At 59.5% G+C, this 14131-nt stretch overlaps 1 protein-coding gene and 2 non-coding genes across 3 annotated transcripts; 2 read left to right on the forward strand and 1 right to left on the reverse strand.

The window, feature by feature from the left end:
* Window positions 1-1128: 1128 nt before the first annotated feature.
* On the forward strand, window positions 1129-1200 carry TRNAH-GUG (transfer RNA histidin (anticodon GUG)). The gene has a single exon. It is a non-coding gene; the product is annotated as a tRNA-His (tRNA).
* A 2142-nt stretch (window positions 1201-3342) lies between these two features.
* On the reverse strand, window positions 3343-3415 carry TRNAK-UUU (transfer RNA lysine (anticodon UUU)). The gene has a single exon. It is a non-coding gene; the product is annotated as a tRNA-Lys (tRNA).
* Window positions 3416-6496: 3081 nt separating this feature from the next.
* Window positions 6497-14022, forward strand: LCAT (lecithin-cholesterol acyltransferase). Its single transcript, XM_074583384.1, has 6 exons — window positions 6497-6950; window positions 9821-9977; window positions 10434-10549; window positions 10886-10981; window positions 11241-11465; window positions 12861-14022. The coding sequence occupies exons 1-6, from the start codon at window positions 6803-6805 to the stop codon at window positions 13481-13483; spliced, it is 1365 nt and encodes a 454-aa protein (XP_074439485.1). The 5' UTR covers window positions 6497-6802; the 3' UTR covers window positions 13484-14022.
* The last annotated feature ends 109 nt before the right edge of the window (window positions 14023-14131 follow it).

Raw genomic sequence — 14131 nt, forward strand, 5'->3', positions numbered from 1 at the left:
GGACGGCTCTGGGAGAGCAAACTCCTGGCCCTCCCCAGCTTCACCAGATGTGAGGCCATTTTGGTGTGCCCAACTGAGGAGAAAGCCCCAATGGGGGAGTGAAGGAAGAGGGGATCAGACTGGCATTGGATCCATCTCTCCTGGCCAATTTCTACCCCGGGCCATCTCATACCACCCACTCACCCGCTCTGTGGTGCAGACTCAGTCATAAAGAGGCTAAAAAGGACAGAAAATTAGGTTTCCTCCCCAAACCAGGCAGGAGCAAAAAGCCTAGAGGAGGAAAGAGTAAGCAGCACTGACCAACACACCCCATCCGCTGGGCTACCAGAAGGCAAAAATGGGATGCAGGAGGATTCAAAATGTCACAAAAGGAGCCGGAGGGGTGGTTTTGGGTGAAAAACAAAGGCTGAAAGGCAGACCTCAGTGTCAGTGCAAGCGCTGGAGACATGAGCCTGGGGGACAAGAACCCGAACTGAGGAGCCCTGCAAGGCTGAGCCCGGCCAGGAGGCTCAGCCCAAACGCGCCGCCTGCCCTGGGCTTCTCTGAGGGATGCTGCCAGGGAAGGATTCCTCTGCAGGGACCACGGCCAGGCAGGGAGGTGGCGGTGGGGCCCCAGGGATGCGGGATGAGGAGCCCTGGGGATATCCCGGGTTAGCCAGACCCCCTGCCTACAGCATCCCTCGGCTCCCCATGGAGATCCTCATGCCATTTGCTGTATTTTAAACTGAATTGCTGCAAACTTGCATCACGCACTCACGACGCCGTGAAACGACCGAATTACGTAGCTCTTTTATAAGTCTGACTTAGCTGGAACTGTTATAACTCCAAATTTGCCGTATTATAGCGTGATGCCCCCGTGGCATGATATCTCTTCCACAGCCCCGTCCTTTGCGGCAGCCTCGGTCCCCGGATGCCGTGCTGGCATTGTCAGCATTTTGCACAATTTAGGGCCGCGTTCCCCATCGCCGAAGCTCCGAGCGGCAGCCGCATCCAAGCATCCGTGTAGCCGCCTTAATAATAAAACAGCATGGTTTTTGTTCGCCAGGCCATGCCGGGCACCCCGTGCCAGAGTAAAGGACGGTGCAGTCTCTCTCCTCCCCATGGTCCCGGTGCGTGGCAGGACTTTCTGCTGTGATCGTATAGTGGTCAGTACTCTGCGTTGTGGCCGCAGCAACCTCGGTTCGAATCCGAGTCACAGCAAGGCTTTTGCAAATCGCCTCGGGCGCGAAATAAAGCCAGGCTGGAGACGGCAGGGAGGCATCCGCCAGGGGAACGCTGAGAATTTTTGAAGAAATCGCCCAGCTTTCCACACCTTTCCCTCACCCTTCCTCCCAGTTTTGCGAAAAGAGGAGCAGGAGACACCGTGGCCACCCCGCAGAGCGAGAAGAGGCGGGAGGCAGCAGCTTGCTGCCCCAGGCTCAGCTCTGGAGAGCCGCGAGAGCTCCCTCCTGCCCTCCAGGGTAGGAAGGATCTGCCACAGCGACCCCCTGAAGAAGAAAGAAGATCAAGATGATAAAGACCTGCTGCTGGCGCTCCCAGGTCCTGGGGAACAGGATTTTAGCTGCAGCAGCTCCAGGGATTCTTTCACGACAGAGACAAACCCCATGCAGTGCCGAGGGATGACCCGGACACACCGCGGGTCTGGGAACGGGGCATCCCATGGGCACCAAAAGGCAGGTGGAGATCTCTGGGGTGCACCAGGAGGTGCTTCAGCTTGAGGAACCTTTTTAAACTCAAAGTTTAAAGTCTTTACTCTTCAGAAGCCTTTAGACCATGGAGGCACGCCGTCTGCTTGGTCGTGGTGCCCTCTCCTGACAGCAGTGAGAACTCACTCTGGAGGGCAGCTTTCAAAAAATGAAAATTACAACGAGCTGCACAAAGTATCACACTCGGGGCTCAGCTGGTGAAGAAGACGCTACCCAAGCAGCGGGTTTCCATTTATTCTCCACTACGGGGGTAACTGAGAGTAGCAGAGGGCAGCCGGCACCCAGGCCCATCTGCTCGAGGGTCTGCAGGCCTTGTACATGGGAAGTGGAGAGGGAGGCATTTTTTTTTTTTTTTATTGCATAAAATAAATAATTTCTCTTTCATACCTTATCCACAGCAAGAAACGGAGAGCAAAATTTGTTGTGCGTTTACCTTTCGGATTTGCAGTGTATAGGGCATTACTTGCCCGACTTCACTCTTCTCCGATCTCCATTTACTCTTTCACTTAAAACACATACTTATTTACTCAAAGAAAGCTCAAAAAAAACCCAAAACAAAACAAACGTTTTCCCTTCTAGAGGTAATACAGAAGAAAGAGAAGAAAAACATGTAGAGAAGTCATCCTTTAGCAAGGGCGGTACCTGTCTGTCCTGGGTTGAGGTAGAACAGAACCAATTCTCGGTTCAGTAATTTTACATTTCGGTTAAGTCTCTTCTAACTAAGAAGCACACTCCTACACGGCTCAGAAGCAGAAACACAAGGAACTACATAATTTCTCCATCCCTCTTTTTTTTTTTCCACACACCCCCTCAGAAAGTCAGTTTGGGGTATAAGGCCATTAAGCTCACCTGAAGAATAATGTTCTGTGCTTGGGTAAAACGGATGTATGTTCAGGTTGAAAAATGTCAAAATCCCAAAGGGGATATTTTTCACCCAAAATTGCTCAATTTGCTGTTAAAAGAGTTTATCTTTTTCAAAAATAACCCGAAGTGTAGACCCACTCACACAGGGCGGTTCAGGGCCTGGCTGAAGCGGTGTGGTGGCCCCACGGGGCACTGAAGCCTCTGCTCTCGCATGAACCACCTTCCCTGAAAACCACGCGGGGTTTTGCTTTGGTTGGAGCGGGTTCGGGATGACAGGCGACAGAGTCACAGGTTGGCTGGGGCTGGAGACCATCCGGTCCAACCTTCTGCTCAAGCAGGGCCACCCAGGGTCCAGACAGCTTCTGAATAGCTCCATGGAAGGAGACTCCACAACCTCCCTGGGCAACCTGTGCCAGTGCTCGGTCACCCTCACAGTAAAAAAGTGTCTCCTGATGTTCAGCTGGAGACCCCTGCATTCCAGCTTGTGCCCATTGCCTGTGGTCCTGGCCCTGGGCACCACTGAAAAGACCCTGGCTTCCTTCCTAGGAGACATGCTCCAGTCCCTTCATCATCTTCGTGCAGAAAAAGCAGGTTTCAGCAGGAACCCAATATTTGAAGGAGCTGCTGGAAGGTTGGTTTGGTTGCCTGAACACCTTTTAGTGAGGAAAGAAGCAAGGGAGACAGATTTTGGTGCTTCTTTGTTCCCATCTTAGTTGTCCCAGCAGATGAAGGTGCCAATCCTGCCCCTGGGCTCCATAAAGGATAAAGCCTCCGCCTGAACAGGGGCTTGAACCCTGGACCCTCAGATTAAAAGTCTGATGCTCTCCCAACTGAGCTATCCAGGCTCACATTTTGGGGTTTGGGGGATGTTTGTCACAGGCAGTGACGTCCCCCCTTCACTGTGTCACCAGAGGGACAATAAGGGGACTCGCTTAGACTTCTTCTACCCCCACGCTGTCCCTACGAGGCCACCACAGCAGAGGGTGTCCTCCCACGAGGAGGAACCACCACTGGGAGCTCTACCCTGCGCTGGCACCTCTGCCTCGGGCGAGGACGGGGACACTCGGGGAAGGTGAGGCACAAATGCCAGGTCTGTCCCCCGGGGGACAGCCAAAAGCCAGAGCGACGAGGAGGAGGAGGAGGAGGAGGAGGGGGACAGCGCGGTGAGGGCTGTGGGTGGAAAATAATGACCCAGCAGCAGAAGATCCCACCCCAGCAGCCGAGGGCTGTGAAGCAGCTACTCCAGAGCCCAGCGCCGGCTCCTCCGCTCCTGCCCCCGGCGCTGGACCAGCCTCCAGCAGGCACCAGCCCCGGGGGGATGTGCCCCAGGAGGGTGCGGGAGCCACAGGGACGCGAGGACGGCGAGCGGAGGCTGCCGGGGGGCTGCCAACCCCCCGCCATCCCCACCGCTCCCCACAGGAGCCGGGGGGACCTGGCCAGAGGAAGTGGGCGGCCGGCGGGGCCCTGCGGGCGGCTGTGGCCGTAGAGCCCTCAGTTCTCCGTGGCCACCTCGGCGCGACTCGGGGTCACAGCAAGGCTTTTGCCAACGGGCTGGGAGAGGCCGGGGCTGCCAGGAGGTGGGCTCGCAGAGACGCCGTGTGTCCTGGTTTGGGCGACACAGGACTCACTTCTCCTCTAACGCCTGGGAAAACTGCACTTTTAGAAGACTCCTGTGTCTGAATTGGTGAAAATATTTACTTTATCGCCAGCTCTGGGGTGCGGGTTTCTAGGTCTTCAGGTTTTCAAGCTCAGCAGGTGCGGGGACGAGGAGGAGCGAGACCCAGGCACTTGCCCCAAGCTGCCACCAGGATTAATTCGTACCATGAACGGCACATTCAGTATAAATTAGGAAGTTTGCTGAGGAGCTTCTCTCTCTCTCTCTCTCTCTCTCTCTCTCTTGCTGGCTGCCATCCTGAACACTCCTCGCCCCGGTGCCGGAGCCCTGAGCCCTAGAAGATGCTGGGTTGGAAGGATTTGCACCCAGAGGATTGAAAAGCCATGCTCCAGCTGAGCTTGAAGCACCCCCTTCCCCCGCCCCCTCCCTCAGCATCCCTCTGCTCAGCGCTGCTGCGCGCTGGCCCATTGCCCCACTGGAGCACACTGGGAAGGCTGGACCATACTGGGAAGGCTGGAGGAAGCCCATGAGCAGCTGGGTTCTGCTTCACCACCGTGGCTCAGCGCCATTCGCCTCTTCTCAAATGCTTTCCTCCGGCCATTCCAACAAGGGGCGGCTCTTCCCATCCGCTGCAGCATCAAGTCCGGGACGGAAAGTCCAGCCATCCGGTCCCTCTGATTGTCTGCTTACAAATTTCAAAAATTAAAAAAAACAACACCAAAACTCATTTCCCCCATCCTGCAGCCCCTCCCCAAGTACAGATCCCTGGAGGCGGATGGGAGCTTGGAGAACATCTCCTCTGCCCACAGCCCCGGCCCCGTGCAGGCACCACCACTGGGCTCAGCATACCAGGCTGGGAGCCAAGAGCAGTGATTTTAAGGAGAAAAGTGAAATTATGCCATAATAAGCCCTGGGGTAAGTCAAGCCCCCCTCCGAGCAAGGGGCTGCAGGGCAGGGAGCCTGGCAAAGGCAGAGGATGGGGCAGGACGTGGGGTGAGCAGAGATTTCTTATTGCTCCTCTCTTGCCCCTGAGATGTCCCCAGATTTCTCTCCACCGAGGGCAGCATGATGGAGACGCTTTCCCAGATCCTCCCCTGAGCCCCGGGCGCCCAGTCGGTGCCACCGAGCTCAGCCCAAGGGTGACACTGACCCCTGAGATGGGATGGGGAGCCATGGATCTGACCTCCTCACCACCACGAGGTGACAAGGTTTGTTCAGCCCTCGCCTGCCGGGCTTTCCCTGGGCAGAGCAAGACTGGGACACACTGGGAGACTGGCTGTGTCAGGGGGATGGAGTCGGAGTCTCCCAGGGGCATCGGTGAGGTTTATGTGGGCACCTGGAGCCCATTTCTGCATCCTCACATGGATTTGTAACCCCGTCCTTCTGAAACGCGGCACAGACACATCTTCAGAGCAGGCACCGTGGCCGTGCATCGCAAAAAATGGCTGAAAAAGCCCACCTGAAGCTGAGCTGTCACCCTCCTCTTCCTCCCCCTGGGGCTCGACTGTGCCCTAGGGTCCCTGGGGACCCGCCAGCAGCTCCCCCTTAGTGTCCCAGGGTGGGGGGAGAGCACAGGACAGGGGCTGGATGGCTGCTGGCGAGGTACCGGCTCCCCCCTCCTCGAGGGGGGGACACGTGGGATCACCCCCTGCACCCCTGTCCCTTCCACCCTGTGTCCCCCTCCAGAGGCTGCTGTCCCGGGTCACCCTGCCTTCCCCTGGGTGCCTCCCGGTCCCCAAGGGTCCCCGCTCCCCGGGGCAAGCAGGGCTACCTGGAGCCCTGCCCAGGCCATGGGGGCTGTGGGAGCTCCCCCCAGCTGGTGCTGGTGCCAAGGGGACACCCACGGGGACCCGGAGCCCACAGTGGCCGGGAGCTGCAGGGTCCCAGGGCGCCTCTTGGGGGATGCGGCATCCGGTCGGGGGTGAGTGCCTGGTGGGGGGATGCCACATCCCCCCCCAACCCCAGGGACAAGCACCTGCCGGGAGGATGCCACATGGCGCAGCCTGGGCAGGGGGACACGGAGCAGGGGCGGTGCCCGGGGTGGCACTGGGGGACGTGCTGCTGCCAGGTGGCACCAGGGGCCGCCCAGATGTGTCCTCGCCTGTTCCAGCCCCGAAGTCTCCCAGAGGTTTGGGGTCCCCTTGGCCACGTCAGCCAGCACCAGCCCCCCCTTGCCGAGGGCAGGAGGAGCGGAGAGGTGTTGTGTTCGCCCAGGCAGGGAGCAGGCGGGTGCTGGCACCCCCGGGCATCCCCGCGGAGTTACCCCGGGAGCAGGGCGCAGGGGGAAGTGCGTGGCAGCCACAAACCCCAGCACACAGCGGAGGGACACTGAGGCACCGGGAAGCTGCTAGAATGACGTCCCCGCTCCGCTGGCACCCCCAAGGCAGGGCTCTCGGGGCGCGGAGAGCCCCTGGGCACCCCTGGGCTGCCTTGGCAGGGCAAGGCATGGCCGCAAGGCCAGTCCTTCGGCCCTCCCCGTCCCTCCTCCCCATCACGGCCAGCCCCTTGCAGCTCTCCCCTCCCCTGCAGCCCGGGTGCCTCTTGGCTGGACCTGCGTAAAAAATATAAAAGGCTGTTTTGCTTGGAAGACGTCCGGAGGATCCCGGCCGAGTTTGCCATGGGGAGCAGCGGCGGCGGGGTTGCGTTGCTGACGCTGTCGCTGCTCCTGCAGCCCACGTCCCAGTTCTGGCTCTTCAACGTCCTCTTTCCACCCACCACCACCCCAGAAGCTCCCCCGACCAACAGCACGCCGCCCGTGGTACTCGGTAAGGTCACGGGCACCATGCGGGGTAGGGGTGGGCACCCCGGGTGCCACGCAGCCCACCCCCCGCGAGCTGGTGGTGAGGTTGGGGTGCCGCGCTGTCGGCGGCTCGGCGGCTCTTGGCCACGGTGACCCTTTGCAGTCTGGAGCTGGAGCCACCAAATGGGGGTGACACACGGCTCCCAGATTCCCCCCCCATCTGCCGGGCTGGGGATACAGAGCTGGCCACAGCTGCCTGGAGCTGGGGGGGAGCAAGCTGGGCATCCCAGAAAGCAAATGGGGCTCCAAAATCTCACAGCTGGGCCAGAGGGTGTTTCAGGGCTTGCTCGGTGCTAGGAGGGGGGCTCTGCTGGCAGAGGGACGGGGGCTGCAGCACGTCCTCAGCTGCTGCTGCTGCCGGTGGGCTGGGCCAGCAGCCACCACTCCTTGGTCCCCCAAAGAAGCCCACCCCATCCCACGTCTTCTGCCGCTCCCTGACGATGGCTAAGGCATCCTCTGCGGCTGCAGAAGGGCGTCCATCTCGCATCCCGCCTTGCCGGGAGGCAGGGGGTGGTGTAGAGGAGAGGGAGCCGGCAGGCTGAGGTGATGGGCATCACCTCAGGGAGGTGGGAGCAGCAGCTGGTACCTCCATCCTGCCCAGCGCTGCCTTCCTTTGCCCCTGCACCATCACCGGGGACTTGAGCCAGGGTTTTGCCATGGTAAAACTGAGCAGAGTTGGGGTTTTTCTCCTTTTTTCTTGAATCAAGCCGAGTTTGCCCTTTAAAAAGAGAAGAGAAAAAGCAGAACATCTCTGCTGCAATGCCGAGGGCTGACCCCACAATGTCCCTTCCCAGAGGGATCAGGGAACGGTGTCGGGAGTCTCGGTGCCCTGGGGCAGGTCCTGCTTGGCCATGCTGGTGACCAGGAGACTCGGGTGGCTGTGACCAGGAGACTCGGGTGGCTGTCACCAGGTGCCTCTTCTCAGGATGACCTGTGGCGGTCGCAGCATCTCCCTGCGCTCCCAGGACCAGCCTCAGCCCCTGTCCTGTGCCCGGCCGGGTCCGGCTGCCCCATGTGCTGCTCGGCATCCGCGCGTAGCCCATCCCCCTGGGCCGGGTGTCCCGGTAACCCCCAGCGCCCTTGGGACCACCGATAACCCCTCTGCCCCCACAGGAACTCCCTTAATGATTACCAAATGTCCTCTGGAAAGGGAGGCAGAGCTCAGGGCTGCGTGCCGGGGGCTGGGTGCTGGCTGTGCACCCTCGGGACCCATCAGAGGAGCTCATGGTCCCCCTCTTTTCGCTGCCCAGGAGGTCTTCCTACACCAGGGTCCACTGGGTGGCCTGGTCTTCAGCTAGGTGCTTTAGAGGCAGGATTAGACCCTCCCTGTATCCCTGGAGAGGTGCCAAAGAGGTGAGGGAGCTGTGAAGCAGGCTCACGGAGGCAACTGCTACATCTCCTTCACCCCTCGCATGCCCCTGGTGTGCTGAGGCTGTGATGGGTGGGATGAAGGTACAGCATCTCCAGGCCAGGCTGCCTTCCCACCCTGCAAAGGGGACAGTGCTCTCCCCCAAGACACCTGCACCCGTGGAACCCGGGGTGCGGGGACACCTGAGGCTGGTGGGGACCAGGGGAAATGGGGCACGTCCTTCTCAGGTCAAAGATGCTCCTTGCCTGCGTCCTTCAACCCCCATGCCAGGCAGCATGGCTCCCACCCCACAGTGCTTGTGGGCTCCCACAGCCACAGCACAGCCTGCCTCTGGGTCCCAAAGCAGCACAGGGCAGGCATCCACAGGGACTTTAGGCCACAAAGCAGCTCGTGGTGTCCTTGGGGGAAGCAGCTTATGTGGGACACACGGCGAGCCACGTAGCGGACAGTGCCTGCAGCGGCATTGAAGGTCCACGCCATCCCCAGCCATGTGTCTCCAGCCAGTCTTCGGCCCTGTTGAGGCCATGGGACTCATCGCCCAGTGATCTCATCCCACCAGCCACTGTCCGCTGCAGTCCCTTCACCTCTTGTCCTCGCCCTCGGGGTCAGCGCTGGCACCAGGAGCCGGTTCTTGGTTCCTGCACAGCGGCTGGGAACACTCGCCGTGATGTCTGCCCCCGGCACCGGGCAGATACATCAGGGTGGCACCGGGATGGGTGCCCCATCGCTGCCGGGAACCACGCTGATGCTCTCAGAGGCAGACCGAGCACCCCGGTGATGGTCACCCTCCATCAAGAGAGCCCATGTCAGCCTGTGAGCTTGCTTATAACCGTGCTGTGTTTACCGTATGGGCTATTTGCACTGAATTCCCGCAGGGTACGGTTCCGCTTGGCGCCGAACCGGTTCAGAGACCTTGTTCTGCCTGTGTGGAGGGTTTAAAGTTCAGGAAAACAGCGCGTGGGCCTTGGGAGCAAGCACCGGGGTGACTTTCACCTCCTGGGGGGACTCTGCATGCCCCCAGTCTGTCCTGCTACCCCAGGACGAGGTGCCAGGGTACACTGGGTTGGACAGACCCGAGCAGCACCCACTCCTTCCCCCAAGGCTGCAGTGAGGAGAGGAGGATGGAAACCCAGCCAGACATGGGGAATACTCCGGGATGCTTCGTGCTGGTGGGGACTGACAGGTTTGGGCCGAGGGGGGCAGCTCTGGAGGTCACCCCATGGGAAAGGCAGCTGGGGGGTGGTCCCTGAGGATGCGTTTTTAGTGCCGTTTTCACGGTGACCCCCATCTTGGCTCCAAGCACCCTCACTGCTTCAGGCTGCTCTCCAGGGATGCTGCTCCAGCAAGTCCCCAGGTGTCCCCAGCCAGGCAGCCCCAGGCAAGCCCAGCCTGGGGGCTGTGGGGAGCACTGGGGAAGTGGGACGGGGTCTGTAGCTGGCTCTGCTCTCCCTCTGCGGTGCCACCAGTGCCCGGGTGTCTTGGGAACCAGCTGGAAGCAAAGCTGGACAAGCCGGACGTGGTGAACTGGATGTGCTACCGCAAAACGGAGGACTATTTCACCATCTGGCTGAACCTCAACACCTTCCTGCCAGTGGGAGTTGACTGCTGGATCGATAACACCAGGTACCGCTCACCCCCACCCCGGGAGCTTCCCAGGGAAATGACCTACCAGGGATCTCCCTCCCCTCTCCTCCCCCCTGGGCCACGACCTAGCACACTTGGAAAACCACGGGACTGTTTGGGAACACAGCTGGCTGGCTCCTGCCCCGAGTGCCTGTCCCCTTCTCATGTCCCCGACATGTGCTTGCGCCCAGCCAGGCTGTCCTCAGCACCCACTGGAGATGCTGCCACCCGCAGGGGACCACAGGGTGAAGGGACCATCGCAGGGGCCATCTCCATCAGAGCCTCCTGCCACAAGATGCCGGGGTGACCGGCATGGATGCCAGCTTGGCACCAGTCCACCTCCCCATCCACACAAGACTTGGCAAGAGCTGCCCAGCTCCAAGCTGCCACCCGGCGATCTCCACCCCATCCCTTGGAGATGTGGTTCTTCTGCTACTTCCTGTCCTGTCCCCGCAGGGTGGTGTACAACCGAACCTCTCGGAAAATGACCAATGCCCCAGGGGTGCATATCCGTGTGCCTGGCTTCGGCAAGACCTATTCCGTGGAATACCTGGATCAGAGCAAGCTGGCAGGTGAGAGAAGTGCGGGTTGTCCGGGGATCTCACACGCTCCCAGTAAGTGGAGAGAAGTCTCCATGTCTCCAGGGCAGACTGGCTCTTCAGAGACCCCAAGTCACCTGGGAGTGAGGGACGCTGGCCTCAGGGACACTCTCCCTTCAAGTGTCAGCAGAGACCACCCTGTCCTTGACCCCAGCACATAAGGGACTCATGGAGATCCTACCTCTGGCTGAAGCCATGAAGCTACAAGACTTACCAGAGGACATTAGTGCCATGAGCAGGACCAGGGTGGAAAAATGTTGACAGGAGAAGACCACTGACCTAATTCCCACCTATTCTCCCTGCCCGTAGGTTACCTGCACACCCTGGTGCAGAACCTGGTGAACAACGGCTACGTGAGGGACCAGACGGTTCGGGCAGCCCCCTACGACTGGAGGGTCGGGCCCCGTAAGTTTGGGGTTTGTGGCCTGGCCACCCATGGAGGGAGGGAAGCTGGGTGAGCTGGCTGGTTTGGAGGAACCCATGTCCGGGGCAGTTGCCCATGGTGGTGGTTGTTCAGCCATTCGTGGTGCTCTCATGTAATTGCATGGTGGCACTTGTGGTCCCTGTGCCCACGCTTGTCTCTGGTCGGGGCTCCTAGGGTCAGCCCTGGAGCCCTGTGGCCATGAGTGAGGTGGCCAAGAGCTGGTGCCCCTCTTATCCACAGAGGAGCAGCCCGAATACTTCCAGAACCTGAAGGCACTGATCGAAGAGATGCACGATGAGTACCAGCGACGCGTCTTCCTCATCGCGCACAGCATGGGCAATCTGAACATCCTCTACTTCTTGCTCCAGCAGACGCAAGCCTGGAAGGATCAGTACATTGGGGGTTTCATCTCCCTGGGTGCCCCCTGGGGAGGTTCTGTCAAGCCCCTGCGTGTCCTGGCGTCCGGTGGGTGACTCCTTGTGTGCAGCTGCCTCTCTGCTTTCTTTCCCTCCTGCAGAAATGGAAGGGGGGTGGTGGGGAGGGAAAGGACACGGTGGTGGAAGAGGTGCGGGAAGAGGCTGAGAGGTCTGTGGAGGCAGCACTCATGCTCTGGTGCTGATGCCGCTGCATCCCAGGGTGCAGAAAGGACCACGGATGTTCCTGCCACAGCCCCGGCAGCAGGAGAGCGGCCCAGTACATGCCCTGGAGCTTCCTCTGGTTTCCATGACTGGAGCTGGTGGGTTTGTGTGTCTGGAAAACTGCTGTCAGAAGGGTACTCCTGCAGCCTGGCCACCCCCCTTCCTCCCCACCAGCTCTCGCCAGACACCCCTGAGCACAGCCTGCACCATGGCCAAGGTCAACTCCTGAGCTAGGGGTCCTCCTGGAAAGCCGAAACACCCGTCCTGGGCATGAAAAGGGCTCAGCCAAAAATCTTGGGGCCAGGGAAGCAGTTTGGGGCACACTCACCCCCTTCTCACTGCCTCCCCAGACATCTGCGCCACCTCCATCCATGCAGATTGCTGGATCTTCACCCCAAACCATACAGCCCCTTCTGCAGCAGAGGACACAGAGGCCCCCCAAGGGACACTCACGCTCTCCTGGCCCACTAGCTTGGATCTCCCCACATCTCAAAGCCCATCCCCCAGAAGCTTTGCTGTCTTCAGGCTTTAATCTCCCTTCACGCAGTTCCTCCTTAGTCTCTTCGCAGCCCAGAAAGCCACAATCACTTGCCTAATCCTGACAGCCCAGAATATCTACGAGTCACAAGCTGGGCCTCCAAAAATGCATGGAATTAAAATCATGTGCTTGAAGATTTTGACATCTGGCCCCTTGCATCACCCTTAAGTCATCTCCTCACATTTTTCCCTGTTGCCACAAGGGCCAGAGGCATTTTTAAGGTAACCTGAGATCATTGCACAGTCTTCGGCCTCCAGACACACCAAAAATGCCGAGGCTTGCAGGACGCATGTGGCTTGGCCACCCATGGTTGGGCTCAGCTGACTCCAGTCCCTGTGGGCAGGCATGGAGGTGCCGGGGTTGCAGGGAAAGTCCAGGGCTGGGTTGGTCAGGACCATCACACGTCCAGGTTTGTCTACGCTCAGCCCCTCCTAGCGGCTAGAGATGTTATGTCGAAGAGAAGAGTTAGGAAGGTTGCTCTGGATATCTGCAGCCAGAAGGGTGGGGAGCACACGCAGTCATGGGCAGTGGTAAAAGTAGGGGAAGGTCTGAGGTGGAACCATACTCCAGAGAGAGCTGTGAGTCACTGATGGACGGGCTGACCCCAGTACAGACGCCCAAGGGGCACCATTTTCAAGGGTACGTTTTGGTGCTGTTTCTCATGAGCCCCTGTGTGTCCTGCAGGTGACAATCAGGGCATCCCACTCATGTCCAACATCAAGCTGCGTGAAGAACAGCGCATGACCACCACCAGCCCCTGGATGTTCCCGACGAGCCTGGCCTGGCCCGAGACCCACGTTTTCATCTCCACGCCCTCCTACAATTACACCTACCGGGACTACAAACGCTTCTTCACCGACGTCAACTTGGAGGATGGCTGGTACATGTGGGAGGACATGAAGGACTTGCTGAAGGGCCTGCCTCCTCCTGGAGTGGACACATATTGCCTCTACGGCACGGGCTTCCCCACGGTGGAGACTTACATATATGACGAGCGTTTCCCTTACGAGGACCCCGTGGACATGATTTATGGCGACGGGGATGACACCGTCAACACACGCAGTTCGGAGTTGTGCAAGCGATGGCGAGACCAGCAAAAGCAGAAGGTGCAGGTCCTTGAGCTGCGAGGCGTCGACCACCTCAACATGGTCTTCAGCAACCTTACACTCAGTTCCATCAATGAAATCCTGCTGGGGAGCCCACAGGAGAAGGGGGAACCGGGGCAGGTGGGACCCAGCCCAGAGGCAGGGAAGGGGGGGAAGATCCTACCTGGATGGAAGGTCCTTAAGGAGCCCAAAAAGAACTGAAAAGAATGGGGGCCAGCTTCCCTCCATGCTGGTAGCCACCACAAGCTGACATGCAGGGGAGCAATGGGACATGGAGCTGAGTTTGGAAGGAAAAGGAGCAAGACCAGCTCAGGTGGATGGGCTGGCACCCGCTTCCACACTGACTGGTTTTTCTTTCAGGAACGGCGATTAATTATATTTCTGAGGCTTGTCACTTCCCACTAGCGGGTGGATAATTAACTGCGTTGCCAGCTCATTAACATCACACTTGCGAATTACGGCGTATGCACAAGCCCTCATCGCTAGCAAGCCATGTTTAGGCACTTTGGAGCCCGCGGTGCCGTAGCCTTTGCTCGTTTGGGACAGAGCGATTCACGTAACGAGTGCGGGCTCTGACTTACCGGGGCGGTCACGGGGTTGGCACGGGGGTGGCACGGCAGGGATGGCTCGCAGGAGCACCTCTGCCAGCCGCCAGTGTGCAGGCAGCGAGCGAGCCTCCTCAGGCAAGACCGACTCGAAATCAGCAGATTTACAAAATAATAAACACACTTTGCTTCTGAGCGCCGAGCCGGCCTTGTCCTTGCCCGGCGGGGCAGTACAGCCAGCCGTTGCCCAAAACGGAGCCGCTGGCTGCCCGGCGGAACCGGGGGCTATGGGAAAAGCCATGTG

The sequence above is a fragment of the Larus michahellis genome, chromosome 4 (genome assembly GCF_964199755.1).
Source record: "Larus michahellis chromosome 4, bLarMic1.1, whole genome shotgun sequence".
NCBI classification, from domain to species: Eukaryota; Metazoa; Chordata; class Aves; order Charadriiformes; family Laridae; genus Larus; species Larus michahellis.